Source organism: Tursiops truncatus, chromosome 3 (assembly GCF_011762595.2).
Source record: "Tursiops truncatus isolate mTurTru1 chromosome 3, mTurTru1.mat.Y, whole genome shotgun sequence".
Taxonomy (NCBI): Eukaryota; Metazoa; Chordata; class Mammalia; order Artiodactyla; family Delphinidae; genus Tursiops; species Tursiops truncatus.
In genome coordinates, this window is record NC_047036.1 from 152,311,785 (window position 1) to 152,329,463 (window position 17,679).

Genomic DNA, 17,679 nt, shown 5'->3' on the forward strand with positions numbered 1-17,679 from the left:
CCTCAAGGAAATAGAAATTAAAGGATAGTGAAATACTATTTTTCATCCACTGATATTGCAAATATTTAAAAGGTTAAGAACATTTGACCAGGGTGTGAGGAAGTAAGCACTCCAACACACTGTTGGTGAGGTTGTAATATGGTACAAAGTTTTTGGGAGGACAATTTTGTGATCTCTTATCAACAAAACTATGTCCTACAGCAATGGTTTTTAGAAAATGAACAAGAAATTTTACTGCAGCGTTATTTGTAAGAGCAAATAATTAGGGGGATAGAAATCTTAACCACTTTCATCAGAGTTATGGTTAAAAAAATAAGGTACATTCATTTTATGGAATTTTATTACTGTCAAGAAAAATAAGGTAAAGACTTTCCAATGAGGGAGAAAGCTAAACACATTCCCACTAACCCCCCCTCCCTAGGGACAAATGAAACAACAAAGAGAACTCAAAATAAAGAGAAAACGGAAGCTTCTATGAAGTCTTGAGGTAGCACAATCATAAACTGCTAACTCCGAAGGAGAGCTGCCAAAATACACTGAAATTTGGATACAATTTACGAAAGGCAGATCTCTGCTGATCCGACCCTGAGCTCTCCAAAACGCGCAGTTCCGCCCCAAGACCCCCACCAATACTCCTTTACCAGCCTGCCAATGGGGCACTGAACCCCGGTTCAGAGACGAGCCATCAAGGCTGGTATCTGACAGCAAAGCTGGCGTGGATGAGTAGCGGGGGGGGGGGGGGGGGGGAGTTGGAGGAGGGACGAGGGGCGGAGGTAGGATGCCTGGAAGCACACAGACAAGTGGACGGCGTTTCGGGGACAAAGACATGGCAAAGGGGTTCCGTGGCGGCGGCGGCGGCTGCTACCGCTGCTGTTTCTTGTTTTTTCTTCTTCTTCAGTATTTGAAACATTTTCGAAGATAAATTCATGAATTGTTTGTGTCATTTCTTTCAAAATTCTATTTTTAAAAACAGAAGCAAACGGAGGGGCAGATGCTATGCCCAGGGAAGTCAAGGATCCTAGGTTCGAATCCTGTCCCTGATCATAATTCGCTTCGCGACTCAAACTGCGTGTTTCATGATCTGTAAAAAATTGATAATCAACACCAGTCACTGGGCCGCGACGAGGGTCAACGGAAAGAATTTCTCAATTCTGCGTCCCCAATTCGCTCCTAGGTAGAAGCGGCGCCCCAATCAAGTACCGCCGCGCCACGGCCTCGGGGCATCTGGGACTTGTAGTCCGCCCGGCGGAACTCGCTGTCCCGGCAGGCTGCGCGGCGGCGGCAGGGCTACGTGGCAGGGCCGGCTGCTGCTGCGCGGGCAAGTGGGGTAAGATGGCTGCACAGCGGGGCGTGCGGGTTGTTGGGCTCTGCCCCGGAGCCCGGTTGGGTAGGGTCGTTAGGGCCCTCCTGCTACTGCTGTGGTTTGCGGCCCGCGGAAGCGCGCTTTACTTCCACATCGGGGAGACGGAAAAGAAGTGCTTTATTGAGGAGATTCCGGACGAGACCATGGTTATAGGTACGAGGGCAGGGAGAGAGTTTTCAACAAGACCGCGGTCTTGGGGCGGGGTTGCGGGAGGGTCATCTCCTCAGAGCTGGGAGCAGGCGGCGTCGGCGTGCCCTGGCGACAGCGGACTCAGCGCCACCTCGCGTTCCTTTGACTGGGCTCGCCCTGCTTGCTTCCAGGAAACTACCGGACGCAGTTGTATGACAAGCAGCGAGAGGAATACCAACCGGCCACCCCCGGGCTTGGCATGTTCGTGGAGGTTAAGGACCCAGAGGACAAGGTGAGTCGGCTCCTTAGCCCCGCTGAGCCCTCCGCTCTGAACTTGAGCGCCAGACCAAGCAGGCGCCGGTACTTCCCCTCCTAGTTTGCGCATCTGCTAGACTGGTAAAAACAGTTGGTGTTGTGGGAAGATCCTGGGTTTTCACTCCGGGCTAACCTGGGCTTTTTCAGTGCTAGCTGCTTCTCTTAACTTGTTACTGACCGCTGCATGAACCCGCCAAATCAGCTGCCTTCTCTAAGCCATTTCTTTGGTCTGTGAAATAGAAATTCATCTGTCTTATACATGTGGTGAGTGGATTAATTGTGCTAGAAACCAAAGAGTTTTGTCGACTCTAAAGCCATGACATATAGACTTTAGGATTTCACGGAACAGGGTACTTTCCAAAAAGAATGAGCAGCTTTTAATTTGACAAATAAGGATATTAAAACAAACAAAAAAACTTCAAAACCGTTCAACTGTCACCTTTCATTTGAAAGAATGACAGCAAAAGAGTTGAAAGGGCATGAGCTATGAATAAAGTAAAGCCCTTTCCAAGAGTGGTCACATGCCAACCTAATGTCAGACTCTTCGCCCCTTCTCCAGATAGTTCGAAGGCAAGTTTTTGGTAACTGCTGCTAAGCAGCATTGGAGCTTTTAGTTTTGTGGGATGCCTAGGGCTCTGCTTGTCAACTTTTGAGGCACTTAGAGCCTTACGCACCATCAGCCCTATTCCTACCATAATACTCACTGAAGTCCCTTCTCTTCAGGTCATCCTGGCCCGGCAGTATGGCTCTGAAGGCAGGTTCACCTTTACCTCCCATACCCCTGGTGAGCACCAGATCTGTCTTCACTCCAATTCCACCAAGTTCTCCCTTTTTGCTGGAGGCATGCTGGTAAGTGGACCCATGTTGGACTCTTTCGGCCTCTAGCCCCTGGTCAAGACTGGGGACTGGTGCTACTGTAGGTGTGAGATGACTATGTCCGATTTTGTGTCTCAGTACAGCTGGGTTTCCAGTGAACATTCAGGGTGTGGTTACGGAGCTCTTTGTATGTGCTTTGGTTAGAGTATCAGCCAAGGCTTATTCTTGCCCTTGGGCCTAGAGCCCCACAGGGCCAGACACTAAGGAGGCCTCAGTCAGTGTTGGCTAAATGAACAAATGAAGAAAGGTGGGAGGACCAGCTGTTAGGCCCTGGCAGGAAGACAGAGCAGGGCTACCTGATTCTCCTATCTTCCTTGTCTGTCTCCAGAGAGTTCATCTGGACATCCAGGTAGGTGAACATGCCAACGACTATGCAGAAATTGCTGCGAAAGACAAGTTGAGTGAGTTGCAGCTACGAGTGCGACAGCTGGTGGAGCAAGTAGAGCAGATCCAGAAAGAGCAGAACTACCAGCGGGTGAGTGGCTGAGCCAGGAGCAGTGGGCTTCCTCCCAGAAGCTGCACACTGACTTAGCCAGGAGTCACATGTCAGATTTATTATGAACCCAAGGGATTTACATGTCTGTGCTGCATTGCAAGTCTAAAAGGTGGGATGGGTATTACTAACTACTTTTAATTGAGGAGGCAGTCTCTTAAGGGGCCGTCATTATCTTATTAGGAGACACACAAAATGACAGAGCAGGAATTGATACCAACACCTTGGGTGTTATTTCCATGGTTCTCAGTGCTCCCGGGATCAAGGGTTTTAATCTCTCCTGTGTCCAGGAGGCAGGCAGGTACTATGAATGGATCTGTGACCATAATGACGGGTAGAATAGTGACCTATCTAAATGGAAACAGCTACTGTGGTCAGCTGAGGGCAGCATTGCAGAATTGCTAGCCCAGGGTTTTAAGAGGCACTTAGAGGTCTCGGTTTTTTATGTAAAAAATTCTGGGTTTTAAATGTTGTCAAAACACTGTGTGAGCCAACAAAAACGTGTATGGGCTCCATCCAGCCCCTGGACCACCAGTTTGCAACCTGTGCACACAATATTCAAGGAGCAGTTTGGGAGACCCAGGCAGAGGGCTCAGAGCAAGTCCACTTCTGAGCGTTCCAGGACAGCTCTGTCTGATAGGGTGATACCACAGCCACTTTACCACTCCCACAGGCATCAGGGTAGGACCAGGTAAGGCTGTACCTTACAGATGAGCAAATAGACCTAGGAGAAATGAGTGGGTTGCCTGAGGTCATCTGGCTGGTGAGGGTGAAGACAGTTCCCAGGTGGGGTGGCTTTTTTCGGGCACTTGACTGGAACCTGGGCAAAGTTAGTTGGCCCTGGGACATCCTCTGGGGAGGGAACCCAGCAGTTCTAGTGGGCCCAGGTGGGGCCCAGCCAACTCAGGCTCGTCTTCCTTTCTTCCCTGCCACAGTGGCGAGAGGAACGCTTCCGGCAGACCAGCGAGAGCACCAACCAGAGGGTGCTGTGGTGGTCTATCCTGCAGACCCTCATTCTCGTAGCCATCGGCGTCTGGCAGATGCGACACCTCAAGAGCTTCTTTGAAGCCAAGAAGCTGGTGTAGCCGTCCCAGGCTTCCCAGGCCATCCTTCCTCCCTGGCTGGGGAAGCAAGGGCCTCCTGGACTGACTTCTCTCCGGCAGGAGGCCTGGTCCCCAGCCATGGGTGTCTGCAGGGGAGAGGGGCCACAGCACAAGCTGAGGGTAGCAGCTTGGCTGGCTAATACTGAGCAGGTGGTAGGGTAAATGCCTGCCCCCTCCCCTGGGCCCTTTGCAGTAATCTGAAGCCACTGGGAGCCCTACTGACACCTCAGAATCACAGTGTTACTTATCAGGGATGTGAGCCTATTGTCTGGGATGACTGGGGGGAGGGGAGTGGGTGGGCAAGCCAAGTCTTCCTTCTGTCTTCCTTTCCTAACTTGGAATTTTGACCAAGTTGGGGCATGATTCCCTGCCACCCAGGAAACCTCACTATTCCCTCCTTGGGCCTAGACCCAGCCTGCTGATCCGGGGTGTGTGTGTCAATTGAGGGTGGGGTAGAGGGAGTTGCAGTGTGGGAAGGTAGCCCTGAGGTGGACCCCAGGTTCTTCACGTGGTTGTTCTTTTGGGGACTAGAGAAACTGGGGTTAGGCCAAATAGAGGCCTTGGTGCTGGTTGGGGATGGGGCCTGCAGAGTCTTAGTTACTGATTTCATTTTCAATAAGTTTAGGTTTGTTACATTGGTTTCCCAATAAAAAAAAATTAACTTCTTGTCCAGTGTAAAGTTACTCTACTGTCAGTGGGCATAGCACTGCAATGTGCTTGAGGGAGTGTCAGTTTTTCCAATGGGAAAAGCACTTCACATTCTGTGTACCCACCTGTGAACTTCATACTTTTCATCCTCTCCATACCCTCCAGTGACAGTGGGTGGTGGTTTTGCCCAAGACCATCTAACAAGTGAAAAGTAGGTGGACAGAATTGTTGTGGTGCTTCAAGGAAGTGCCTAGTTAGTGAAGGTACTGCACATTGAACAGAGGAATGCTGCAGGTGTGGAAAGGACAGGAATCCCTGAGTTGGGGGCAGGAGGGGGATACTGATGGACTTAACCAATAGCATGGGATCTCAGCAGCGACCTTGAAGGAGAGGAAGGATTCTGATGAAAGAAGGCAGGACAGGGGTGGTTGAGGAAAACAGGCAAACAGCTGGTATGCAGATAGATGGGCATTGTTTCAGCTGGAGTTGAGGGGGCGGGGTTGTGAGAAAGCTGGAAAGAAAAGTTGGTTAGAGTTAGAAGAGCCTTGAACGCCAGGTAAGAGATTTGGATATTACCCAGTGTTCAACAAAGTTTTGAGTATTAGAACACCCTGAATATAAACTGAGGAAGGTTAATCCAACAGTGTGTGAGAAGGAGACGGGGTGGGGAGGCAAGTTTGGGGACTACTTGAACTGTCAGGAGAATGTAGTCTGAGCTCATATTGCCACTTAGACCTCCACATTTAGGGAAAAAAAAAAACTTTTAAGAACAGCTTTAGAATTGCAGAAAAATTGTGAAGATAGTTTACATCATGCAGTAGTATGGTATATTTGTTAATGTTAAAATGAATGAATCAATAGTGATAGTCCATGCTTTATGCAGATTTCCTTAGTTGTTACATAGTGTCTTTTTTGTTCCAGGAGCCCATCTAGAAGATACCATTGTTACATTTAGTTGTCTCCTTGGGCTCCTCTTGGCTGTGACAGTTTCTCAGACTTTCCTCCTTTATTACCTTGACAGTTTTCAGGGATACTGGTCAGGCATTTTGTAGATTTCCCTCAATTGCAATTGGTCTGATGTTTTTCTCATGATTAGACTGGGGTCCTGGGTTTTTGAAAGACCACAAAAGGAAAGTGCCATTCTCATCCCATCATATTAAGGGTACTAATTATCAACATGATTGTGGATGTCACAGTTTAAAATAAGTTAATTTGGATTTTTACATGAAACCTGACTTAGATCTGATACTAGTGGGGCTTCATCCTGATGCGACAACAATTAGCTGGACTGAATGGGAGCTATCCCCTTAAGATGGGCTTGTGCTTTCCAGGTCAGGCCCATCTCCCATTTTCCATCTTTGGCCTTACCTGACTGTCTCTGCAGGGGTCAGCCTTGACTTTGTCATCAGCCAAATCTAGGCTGGATTTTTCGAGGTTCTGGTATAAGGTACGCTGCCCTGGGAGAGCTTAGCAGTAAGGGGACTGGTGGGTTGTATGATGGGTGAAAGGGGGCTCCTGGGAATGATTAATTTCCTACCTACTATAGTGAAGTCCTCTCAGAAGCAGAGTGGTTGAGACCATAGATTGTGCAACCAAACTACCTGGGCTTACATTCTGAATTACCTCTCTGTGCTTCAGTTCCCTCATCTTTAAAGTGGGCATAATAAGTACAATACTCATAAGGACAGATCGAGATAACAGTAGTAAAGAATTTAGAAAAATGACTGGCACATAGTAAGAACTCAATGGATGTTATTTATTAGGAAACTTAAAATGTGCCTGGAAGAACAGGAGATCAAGTCTAATAACTTTGCCACTCTCTTTTCCCAGGTAGGAAGCTGGCCCTAAGTTCTCACGGGGCCTAAGTTCTCACGGTGACAGGGCAGATATGGGAAGTCAATCTTATTCCCTTCAGTTCTCAGCTCCACCAAAGTACTCCTCTCCTGGATGATAGCTGCCATTTGTATAGCGTTGACTATTGTGCCCATCACTGTACCAAGTTTTTGCATTTTCTCCTTTAAATCCTCACAGCAACCATATAAATCAGGAACCATTTATATACTCAGATGAGGAAACAGAAGCAGGCTGTTCCCCAAAACACAGCCGAACTGGCAGAGTCAGGTTTCAAATCCAGCCAATCTGCCTTTAGTGCCTGTCTCCTAACTACTACTTGGGGTGTCACTTGAGGTATCAGGCTGAACGCAAGACTGAGCCCTGAGCTTGGCCCTGCCGCCCTCCAAGCTCGCTGCGGAGAAAGAATGCACTTGGGTTGACGGCAGGACTACTTGGACGCCTTCCCTTGGGAAGAGGAGGAAGATGCAGATTATCCCAGAGCGCTGGTTTGGAAGTCTGGAGTCTATAAATCCAGTCCAAGCCCACTGACTTAAGCCCTCTCCGGGGCCTCAATTTCTCGGGATGTTCAGCGGCCCCCGGAAAGCAGTTAGCAGTTCAGGCGTTTGGAGCGCTCACGTGTTCCTGTGGATGCGGAACCTTTGACGCTGCAGCTCCGGGGAGCAGACGGCGCGGCCGGAGCAGCGGACCCTGTGGACCGAGGGGCGGGGCGGACGGGCTTGGGCGGGGCGGGAGGCGGAGGCGCCGCGTAGGCCGGGGAGGCCGGGCCGGCCCGGCTGGGAGCTCGAGCCCCATGAGCCGCCGCCTCCCCCGACGATGTTCCCCTCCCGGAGGAAAACGGCACAGCTGCCCTGGGAGGACGGCAGGTGAGCGGCGGCGGCCGGCCCGGGCCCCGTCCTCCCGGGTGCCGATCCTTTCCGGGCCGCCCCGCGGAATCTAGGAGCCCGAGGCCGTCGTGTCTTCGTCTCTGCGGGGCTCTCTGAGGGTCTGTGGTTCTCCTTGTGGGTCTCTCTCTGTATTTGGGTCTCTGTTTGTCTCTGTGTGGGTCTCCGTCTCTACCAGTCTCCGTCACTCAGCAGGTCTGTATTTCTCCATTGACTTCCCTTTGTGAGTTTCTGTCCCTCTATGCGAGTCTCTCTCATTATGGGTCTCTGTGTTTCTCCACTGGCCTCTATTTTCATGCCGGTCTCTGACTCCGTTGACCTCTCTCAGTGGATCTCTGTCTTTCTGTCTGTCCCTGGTTTCAGAGGGTCTGTCTTCCGTCTCTCTGATCTCTGCCTCCCCCATTACAACCCTGTAGCCTCAGACGCTACCCTCCCTCCCTCCCTCGTGCTTCCCCCTTCTCTGCAGATCGCCCAGAAGAATACACCAGACAGAAGCTCTATGCTCTGCCTGGCTGGCCACTGCCTCGCCGGGACTAGGTACTCTCAGCGTAACATTAGTTCATTTCCGGTGCAGCTGTACTTGAATGTGGCCTGCCCCATGTGTTAGGTGTGAGGTTGACCCAGACCTTAGCTAGTGATTACCACTAGAGCAGAATGGGGGTGGGGGGTGGGGGAGAGCTAGTTGGCCGTTTAGATTGGAAAGGGCTCCCACACTTCAGTCTTGAGATGTACCCCCAAAACTCTTCTCACCCAGAACACTTGATAGTGGATCTACACCTAGTGAATGAAACCTCTTTCCCTTTTCTCTGTTAAGTTTGCCAGGTGCCAAAAGGCTTTGGAATATAGTGGGCACAACTCTTTATCGTTGGGAATTTTTCAGACTTGGTGCTGAAGTAAGAAGACAGAAATATAGTAGAAAGCCTGGACTGTGGATTTAGGCCTGGACAGGAATCCTCTTTAATAGCCATGTGACCAGAAGCATACTTAATCTTTCTCCTCAGCTTTTCCATCTCTGAAACAGGGATCATAATATCTACTCTGCAGGTCTGTATGAGGATTAAAGGAGATCACATATATAAAACTGTTGACACTGTGCTTGGCATAAAGAAGGTGCCAGTTTTCTTCCAGTTACTTTAGCAGTTTGGAGGTGCTGTAACCAGAGCAGCTGAGTATTCAAACCTGTATCACTAAGCTTTGTGTGAGGGAAGAAGGGGAAGGTTATGGAGGAGAATTTCCATTTCCTAATTCCTTTCCATAAACTTTTGGAACACAACCATGATCCCACAAAACTTGTATCATTTCATGCTTTTGACACAGGGGTACAGAGATGCATGCAACAGATGCAGATAATGTAGCAATTAAAGAGTGCTGGCTCTGGAAACAGCCTGTCTGGGTTTGAATCTTACTAGCCTTGGACACAGATTGATGAATGAGAGAAAACCTCATCTGGTCTGCCTCCCCACCCCAGAAACAACGATGGCCTGGGCCTGGTAGCAGCTGAGACTGCAGATCTGGAGTTTGCCAGCAGGTGGCACCAGAAGCAACTTCTCAGTGTCCGCTGTCCTGAGGAACTGGGATTTCAGCTCTGAATTCAGTTGTTCAGTGATTGGGCCCTTGCAGCACAGGAAGAGAGTGCCCATGGGGACGTGATCCTGGTAGGAAGGGAAAGCTGGACCGAGGGACCAGCACATGAAAGTGCATGGAGTGCCCAATCCATGCCATACCCCTGGATAATTGTCACTGCTTCTTCCCCTGAAGGTGGGATGTTTCCCCATGTCCATCTCCCCAGTCTCTACCCTACCCCAAGAAAGAACCCAGAGGGAGAATCTGTAGAGGTTCCAGCCTTCCCAGGCCACTAGGAGTATTGGCCTCTGCTCCTCCCCCGCGGAAACCCCCACCACAGGACAAGGGGGGGTAAGTCAGAAGCCCTGCAAGGGTGTCCCATCAGTCTCCCTCTCTGCTGTGTGTGGGGCCTGAGCCTGGCTTCAGGCCTTCTGGCTACCAGATTGGCAGTTGTTCCTCTAGAGAGAGGCAGGAGTTGGTCTGGCTTTAGTGTGTGACAAGCATGCCCTGAATGCTTGAACCCTTCCTTTAACTCATTTAGCAAGCCCTCTGCTGTATGATTTGTGCTAGAGCCACAGCTGTGAATCTGATGACCTGTGAAGAGGACAAGCACGGACACAGGTGATTACAAAACTCTTAAGTGCTTCAAAAAGGGCAGTACCAGATACCATAGGAACACAAAGGAGGGAGGGAGTATGTATCTCCGTTTGTGTGCACGTGGGGGTGGGGTGTGGCAGTGCTAGCCATGACATTGGCGTTTGGCCTTGAAGGATCAGTGGGGTGCTTCCAGGCAGATAAAATAAGGAAAGGCATTTTAGGCAGAAGCAGTGGACTGTGTGAGGGCTAGAGCAGGAAGGAATATGGTGAGTGGAGAAACTCTGAGTTGCCCAATGTGTAGCACTGGATGAGTAGCAGGGAGCAACTGGAGATGGGACCAGGCCACAGAGGGGTTTGACTGTCAGGCAAAGGAATTTGGCCATTATCTTATAAACAGGAGAATCATCCATGAGATTGAAGGGGTCTGAGCAGGGCAAGGACCAGATGAGACTTGGGCTAAAAGACAGGCAGTGGGTGAGGAAGGATCAAAGGGCACTTAGGAGGTAGAATCTATATGACCTGTAGCTAATTGGTGACTCTCAGAGGTTATAAAGTAGATTGCTTTGCTGATTATTCTAGAATAGAGGAAGCTTCCATTTTCTTGGATTCCTTAGTTCCTCCTTCACTGCCCTCAGGAACTTCCAGAGAGAGGGGCAAAGAAACCAAGTGAATTCCACCATTTCTTTGTATTTCATAACCTGAAAGGCAGTCTCTCCCAGCACTACCTCAAAGTCTAAGATATTCCGCTGTTTTTCCAGCTTCTGAAGTGAGCCTGGGTGCTGTTCCCAGCCCTCGTCTTTCCTTCCCTCTCTGTCTCTCATCCCTTGTCACATGGGCTGCCCTGGACTGAAGCTTTGACATGCATTCAGTAAACTGCCTTTGTTGGTTTGGGCCTCACATTGGTTTGGGGGCAGACCTAATCTTCTCAGAGTAAAGAGTGGTCTTTTCACTGGGGCTGAAACAGGCATATGCCCCTGTTTGGGGAGCTTTCTGGTCTGAGAAACAGGATGAAGCCAAGCTTTCTGATGAGGGTGAACCTGCAGGGGAGCAGGTGGAAGGCAGTGGGTGGGGTCTCTAAGGCGGGCTTCTGCCACCAGCTCTGGACATGAGCCATTGTCTTGGGGAGGGGCAAGCGCAAAAGACAAGGAGTCTTGTCTCTGCCCTTCAGCAGCTCTTGGTCTGGCTGGGACTCAGGCACAGAAGGTAAGAGAGCATCGAGGAAGTGGGGCAGCTCCGAGACCTGGGAGTGTTTGGAGGGCCTCCTGGAGGTAGGGGGGCTCAGGCTGAGCCTAGGGCTCTAAGCAGAATTCTGATGCATGGTGGCAGCACGAACAAAAGCACTAAAGTTGCTTCTGCACTAATTCCCGGGCGCTTGGGGCAGACCAGCCACGTGCGCCTTACTTGTGGGAAGCCAGAGAAGGGGTCTGTCGCAGGACCTCGGCTCAGCCTTGCCCTTCTGACCTGCTCCCTGTTCTTGTCCCAGGTCCAGGCTGATCCCCAGCGGCCTCCCCCGGAAATGCTCCGTCTTCCACCTCTTTGTTGCCTGTCTCTTACTGGGCTTCCTCTCCCTGCTCTGGCTGCAGCTCAGCTGCTCTGGGGACGTGGCCCGGGCAGCCAGGGGACAAGGACAGGAGACCCCAGGCCCATCCCGGGCCTGCCCACCAGAGCCACCCCCTGAGCACTGGGAAGAAGATGAATCATGGGGTCCCCACCGCCTGGCAGTGCTGGTGCCCTTTCGAGAACGCTTCGAGGAGCTACTGGTCTTTGTGCCCCACATGCACCGCTTCCTGAGCAGGAAGAAGATCCAGCACCACATCTATGTGCTCAACCAGGTGGATCATTTCAGGTAAGGACCACCTCCTGAGCCAGCACCCACTCACCTGGGCCTGCCCTGGTCTCTTGGGGCCTGCTACCTTTCCCGACAGCAATCCAGTACCAGGTGGCCCAGGCCCATGAAAGGCCAGCCAGGGCAGCAGTGAGAGGGTGGGAGGTGCTAGACCCCTCTCACTGGGTGTGACAGGAATCTGGGGGGAGGGTTTGGGGCTGGGGAGGCCCCTGATCTGGTTTCCATTTCACAAAGGTCCCTATGGCTGCTGTATGTGTCTGGGCCATACCAGGACAAGAGGGGAAGCAGGGAGATCTGTTGGGCAGTCACTGCAGTCACCTGAGCTGATGGGGGCTCGGGCAGCGTGGCAGAAGGGGTGGAGAGAAGTGATGTGGAGGAAGCGCAGACAGGGCTTGCTGGTGGATTGGCTGCGGAGATTAGGGAAAGGGAGGGTCAAAGCCACGGCTTAACTTGTTCTGGCATTAACCTAAAATCCTTGCCCTCACCAAAAACTGCTCCCCTCCATGATCACAATCTAAGCATCTCACACTCCACCCCCACCTCCTTTCCCTCCAGCTCTCTCCCACTGGGAGACGTGGACCCAACAATTCTTGGACCCTGCCAGGCCCTTTAGTCCACGATCCTCCCAGTGTTCTCCATCCTCCTTGTCCTTACTTTCTCCTTATCTAACTTGGATTCCATGGTCCTTGGTGAAAGTCACTCCCTCACATGCACCTCAACTCCCTTCCACTTTCTCCCTGGCACAACTCCCACCGGATGAAACTCGACTCTGCCTGCTACACACCTGCACCTGGCAGCTGGATGTAGCTGGAGACACTGTTCATCTCCCTGACAATGAGCTCTGGCCCAGGAGGGCTCTCATTCCTCTGGTCTGCTGCCTCTCCCCTCCACGGCAGCCTTGCACACCCGCTCCTCTCCTCACTCCTCCCTATCTTCACCTTCAGCCAATTACTTTGCTTCCTATTTGAGAAAACAGAATCAATTGGAAGAGAACTAATCCAGGTCCCCACGCCCGGACTCCTTTCACAGCTTCTGTGCAGGTGTCCTCAGTTTCCCACCGCCTTTCCCGAGGATGACCCTCCAGGGCCAGCTCTCCTACTCGGGCACTGGGTCCCTTTTCTGCTCTTCTACTCAAGGACATCACTCCAGCCATTGGCTCTCTTCTCTCCTGCATGATCAATTTTCCCCCCTCCTGGAGTATTCAAATCAACAAACATACTGAAATAGCCCCCATCTAAACAGAAAAAAGAGAACCCCGCTTGATCCCCTATCGCCCACATCTATTGCCTCTTTTCTTTGCTCCCCTTTCTAGCAAAACTCCTTCCCTTTCTCCCCCCTCGCTCTCTCTTGAACCTATTCCACTCAGACATTTACCCTCATCATGACATTGAAACAGCTGTTGTTGACATCACCAATGAGCCCACCTTGATAATCCAAAGCCCAGTTCCCAATCTTCATCCTATCGACTTCCCGGCAGCATTTGCCAAGTGGATTACTTCTTCCTTCTTAAAACACCTCAGTTTGACCTTTGGGACAGTGCTCTGCTTCTCTTTCCTCTCTGGCCACCTCTCCCCACCTCCTTTGCTGGTTCTGCCTCATCCCCCTGATCTCTCAGCCTTGGTGTTCCTTGGGGGTCAGTGCTTGGGCACCGTCTTTTCTGGCTCCAGTTGCTCCCCAGGGGATCTCATCTAGTCTCAAGACATCAAATCTCATTTCTACCCTGATGACTCCCAAGTCTGTATTCCCAGCCCAGACCTCTCTCCTGAACTCCAGACCCATATATCCAGCCAGCTGCCTGTGCAGCCCTCTGTTTGGTGGTCTCAAGAGGCATCTCAAGCTTAACATGATTAAAACTGAATTCCTGATTTCCCACCTGTCCCTGACCTTCTACTGCCCCCTTCCTCATTTCAGGAAATGGAAACTCCACACTCCCAGCTGCTCAGGCCAGAAAGCCTTCAGGTCATCCTCAACTCCTTTTCCCTCACACAACACGTCTAGTCCATCAGCAGAATGCATCTAGAATCTGCCCTCTTCTCACCGTCTCCACGGCCACCTCCCTGAGTTAAGGCATCATCATCTCATGCCTAAATTATTGTAACAGCCTCCCAACCTGTCTCCCTGCTTCCACCCCTCACCTTCCAGTCTCTTCTCAACACCCCAACTAGAGTGATCCTATTAAACGCTGAGTCACAGCACATGATGCCTCTGCTCTAAGCCCTTCAGTGGCTCCCCATCTCATCCAGGGTCAAAGCTCAAGTCCTTCAGGGGCCTGTCACCCTCTGACCTCATTCCCTGAGACCTCTCACTCACTCTGCTTCACCACCTTGCTATCTGCTCCTGCCTCGGGCCCTGGGAGTTGCTCTTCTCTCTGCTCGGAGCCCTATTCCCCTGATTTCCATAGGGCTCATTCCCTCAGGCCTTCAGGTTCTGCTCACGTGTCACCCTGTTACACAGGCCCTCCCTGACGACCTCCTCTAAAAGGACAACCCCCACCCCACAGCATGCTTTATCCTCGTCACCCTGCTTTACTATTCTCAGCACTTACCACTCCCTGGCTTGTTACATATTTACTTACTTGTTTATTTTTGTCTCTTCTTATTAGAATGTCAGCTCCTTGAGGGCTTTGATTTCTCACTGCTGCATCTCCAGTGCTCTGAATAGTTTCTGGCACATAATAGGGTCTCAGTAAACATTTGTGAGATAAGTGGAGGGGCAGATGTGCAGCTGGGAAGACCCACAATGAAGTCAGTGTCAGGCTGGAGGGCAGCATGGGTACTGGGGGTGGGTGCTGTGAAGGATGGGCTCTCATGCAGAGATTGGGGGAGAGCAAGCTCACTGCCCCTGGCCCAGCCTCGGTGCCCTGCACAGGTTCAACCGGGCAGCACTCATCAACGCGGGCTTTCTGGAGAGCAGCAACAGCACAGACTACATCGCCATGCACGACGTGGACCTGCTCCCTCTCAATGAGGAGCTGGACTATGGCTTCCCAGAGACCGGGCCCTTCCACGTGGCCTCCCCGGAGCTCCACCCACTCTACCACTACAAGACCTACGTCGGTGGCATCCTGCTGCTTTCCAAGCAGCACTACCAGCTGGTGAGGCCTGGCGCACCTACTCTGCTGAGAGCCAGGGAGCACCCACCTGGATGGGGGCAGTGGCAAGAGGAGCAGCATTTCTAGGGCCCAGCAGATGGAGGGTCCTGCTTGGGGAGCCCAGGAGCAGCCAGAGGCATGAGAGGAGCAGGACCAAACAAGCCAGTTAGGGAGGGTTCTGCCACAGCAACAGAACCCCTGGGCAAACTGGCTTCAGAAGCCCTGGGGTTCGTTGCCTCTCAAAATGGAAAAGTCTGGGTGGGGCTGTCTTGCCCAGCCTCTCAGATGATGTCACCAGGACACCATTTCACCTTCCATCTCTCAGCTCTGCCTTCTCTAGACTGGCTTTATTTTCAGACGTTCAGGATGCAAGGTGGTGGTTGTAGCTGCAACCTGCATCCGTCTAGGCCCAAGTCCAGTGGAAAATGGAGCTGCCCGTTTCCAACAGCCCAGACAGGAGACCCACAGCTGCCCCATGCTGGCTCTTGATTGGCCTGGCTTGAGTCACAGGTCTATCCCTGAATCAGTCACTGTGGTAGGGGGTGGGAGTGGGTGGTGGGGTGGGAAGCTGGGGAGGAGGAGGAAAGGGGGTCTGGCCTGGCCCAGCTTGGGCTAGGGACTCCCAAGTGGTAGGAGACCAAAGAGCACCCTGGGAGGATGGGGCAAGTGACATTGCTTGTCTTTGTGTCAGTGCAACGGGATGTCCAACCGCTTCTGGGGCTGGGGCCGTGAGGACGACGAGTTCTACCGGCGCATCAAAGGAGCCGGGCTCCAGGTAATGCTCCCCCGCCGCCCCACCTCTTCAGCCATCATGGCTGCCCTGAGGTTCCTCTCTGCCCTCAGATGAAGTTCCTGGGGCTGGGAGATGGCACCCCTGGTTCTGATCCCAGCCCTGCCCCCGACTAGCACACCTCTCCTGAAGAATGGGAATGCAGGCCCCTGCCTGTGGGCTATGGCAGGCAGTGGGACCCCAGAGGACTAGTGGTGAGGGCCAGGGCTCCAGGAGAGGCAGCCTGATCCAACTTCCTTTGGTCTCTTTAGCTTTTCCGCCCCTCGGGAATCACAACTGGGTACAAGACATTTCGCCACCTGCATGACCCAGCCTGGAGGAAGAGGGACCAGAAGCGCATCGCGGCTCAAAAACAGGTACTGGCTGGTCCCTTGATCGGGGATGGATAGGTGGTATATGGGGAACCACCAGGCTCAAGCATTTCATCAAGTTCTCCTTGGGCCCAAGTGGCCCCATCCTCCCCTGCTTGGCCCAGGTCAGTCGTTGGCATTCTGCTTGGGCACCATGCCCTCCTCTGGTGGCTGCCATGGCCCCTGGGCTCTGTGGGTCAGCCGAGACCTCAGGGTCCACGCAGGCTGTGTGTGTGGGGGGGAGTGGGGATGGGACTCAGCTGAAGGTGCCAGCATCCTAGGCAGACCTGGGATACAGGAGTCCCCATCCCTCAATAGCCTCTTCTCTAGGAGCCAGATTAGTTCAACTGGAAAACCCCTGCTGACGAGGATGTGTAGCCATGGGCGAGAGACTTCCCATCTCTGAGCTTCCCTTTTCCCTCTCTTCTGTGGGGATCACAGGACCTCTGATGACAAGGTCGTGGAGGATCAGTGGACAGCTGGCATCCACAAAGCCCTGAGTACATGCTCTCCCCCTTTCCTTCCCAGGAGCAGTTCAGGGTGGACCGGGAGGGAGGCCTGAGCACCGTGAAGTACCGCGTGGATTCCCGTACAGCCCTGTCTGTGGGCGGGGCCCCCTGCACTGTTCTCAACATCATGTTGGACTGTGACAAGGCTGCCACCCCCTGGTGCACATTCAGCTGAGTTGGCTGGACAGCAAGGAAGCCTGTGCCTACAGGCCATACTGCTACTCAAGCCCAGGACAAAGCCTCAGGCCCTGGGCCCAGCTCCAATAGGACGTGGAGTGGCCTGAAGCAGTGGACAGCAAGCCACGTGTTTGCAGCAGCCCGGCCCCCAGAGGCAGGCTTGAGCCAGGAGAGGACACATGCAGGGTGCCTGGGACGCTGCCAGCAGTAAACAGTGATGGAGAGAGGCTGGGACATGGTTTCCAACTGAGACTCTCCACTCTGCCTTCCTGCTTGCCCTGCCCTACCCTCCTTTGTGTGCTGAGATCTGCAAGATCTTGTTCCTTCTCCTGGACTGCCAGGCCACTGATGCGGGTGGCAAGGGCCATCAGGAGGGTTAAAACTGCAGAGACCAGTGTGCAAGCCCCACAGAAAGGGAGCAGCTGAGACCAGCTCTAGCTGGTTGTCACCCTGAAGGAGTGTGGGCCTGGTGTTGCCAGATCTTCTGATTTTTCAAAAGAAAGTAGAATTCTGGATTCTTGAGTGAAATTGGTTAATTTAAAAATGATAGCAACTAATTCAAACTTTTAACAAGTATGGTAAGCCAAACCAAATGTGTTTTGAACCACCAGTTTGTCACCTGTGGCTGAGGGGAAGGGGATGGGGCAAAAGATGACACTTCTCTTAGTTATAAGCTGGCAAGGAGTTGGGGCAGGGCTAGGGAAGACGAGGCCAGGGGAAGCAGGTGGGAGAGAACCCCAAGGCACAAGGTCCCTACTCCCTCCCTCAGCACTCCAGGCTTTTGCTGCCCTTCTGGACAGTCTGACCACTGCCAGGCTCTGGTGGGCTCCGACTGGAAGGGGTGCTTCATCCTGCCTCACTGAGATGGACAGAAATAGATTGCAGGACTGGACTTACGGTAGGCAGGCTGCATCTGCAAAGACTCACTGGGTCATGGCTCAGGGAGGGAAGACCATGTTTCTGAGGCGGGAGGAAGATGAGAAGTAGGAGAACCCCTCGAGTATTCCCACAGCACGAGGGGAGACTACCAGTGGTCACCAAATGCCACAGAGAGGTGAGGGAGGGGAGCCAAGGGAGCTGGTGGAACTGGGGAG

General features: G+C 52.4%; 2 protein-coding genes across 11 annotated transcripts; both read left to right on the top strand.

Moving 5' to 3' along the window:
- The first annotated feature begins 1,302 nt into the window (after window positions 1-1,302).
- LOC101330680 (transmembrane emp24 domain-containing protein 9) lies at window positions 1,303-4,945 on the top strand. Of its 2 annotated transcripts, XM_004313658.4 has the most exons (5): window positions 1,311-1,516; window positions 1,684-1,784; window positions 2,531-2,656; window positions 3,012-3,158; window positions 4,112-4,945. In XM_004313658.4, exons 1-5 carry the CDS (start codon window positions 1,333-1,335, stop codon window positions 4,259-4,261), a joined length of 708 nt encoding a protein of 235 aa, XP_004313706.1. In that variant the 5' UTR covers window positions 1,311-1,332; the 3' UTR covers window positions 4,262-4,945. The 2 variants fall into 2 exon arrangements, with proteins under 2 accessions (XP_019798402.1, XP_004313706.1); XM_019942843.3 differs by lacking the exon at window positions 3,012-3,158 and having other exon boundaries at window positions 1,303-1,516.
- A 2,542-nt stretch (window positions 4,946-7,487) lies between these two features.
- On the top strand, window positions 7,488-17,100 carry B4GALT7 (beta-1,4-galactosyltransferase 7). Of its 9 annotated transcripts, none has more exons than XM_019942840.3 (7): window positions 7,497-7,644; window positions 9,767-9,846; window positions 11,306-11,668; window positions 14,519-14,762; window positions 15,451-15,534; window positions 15,801-15,905; window positions 16,428-17,100. In XM_019942840.3, exons 2-7 carry the CDS (start codon window positions 9,782-9,784, stop codon window positions 16,581-16,583), a joined length of 1,017 nt encoding a protein of 338 aa, XP_019798399.1. In that variant the 5' UTR covers window positions 7,497-7,644; window positions 9,767-9,781; the 3' UTR covers window positions 16,584-17,100. The 9 variants fall into 9 exon arrangements, with proteins under 9 accessions (XP_019798401.1, XP_004313707.1, XP_019798399.1 ...); XM_033853650.2 differs by having other exon boundaries at window positions 7,505-7,644; window positions 9,796-9,846; XM_033853651.2 differs by having other exon boundaries at window positions 7,508-7,644; window positions 9,796-9,846; window positions 14,537-14,762.
- The last annotated feature ends 579 nt before the right edge of the window (window positions 17,101-17,679 follow it).

Excerpts from the sequence above, each read along its gene's own strand:
- B4GALT7 (XM_033853650.2), top strand. The coding sequence starts at position 7,595 with ATGTTCCCCTCCCGGAGGAAAACGGCACAGCTGCCCTGGGAGGACGGC. Across the intron at positions 11,669-14,518 it reads AACCAGGTGGATCATTTCAG|CCTCGGTGCCCTGCACAGGT; the intron begins GTAAGGACCACC and ends CCCCTGGCCCAG. Across the intron at positions 15,535-15,800 it reads TCAAAGGAGCCGGGCTCCAG|CTTTTCCGCCCCTCGGGAAT; the intron begins GTAATGCTCCCC and ends TGGTCTCTTTAG.
- LOC101330680 (XM_004313658.4), top strand. The coding sequence starts at position 1,333 with ATGGCTGCACAGCGGGGCGTGCGGGTTGTTGGGCTCTGCCCCGGAGCC. Across the intron at positions 1,517-1,683 it reads GGACGAGACCATGGTTATAG|GAAACTACCGGACGCAGTTG; the intron begins GTACGAGGGCAG and ends GCTTGCTTCCAG. Across the intron at positions 1,785-2,530 it reads TTAAGGACCCAGAGGACAAG|GTCATCCTGGCCCGGCAGTA; the intron begins GTGAGTCGGCTC and ends CCTTCTCTTCAG.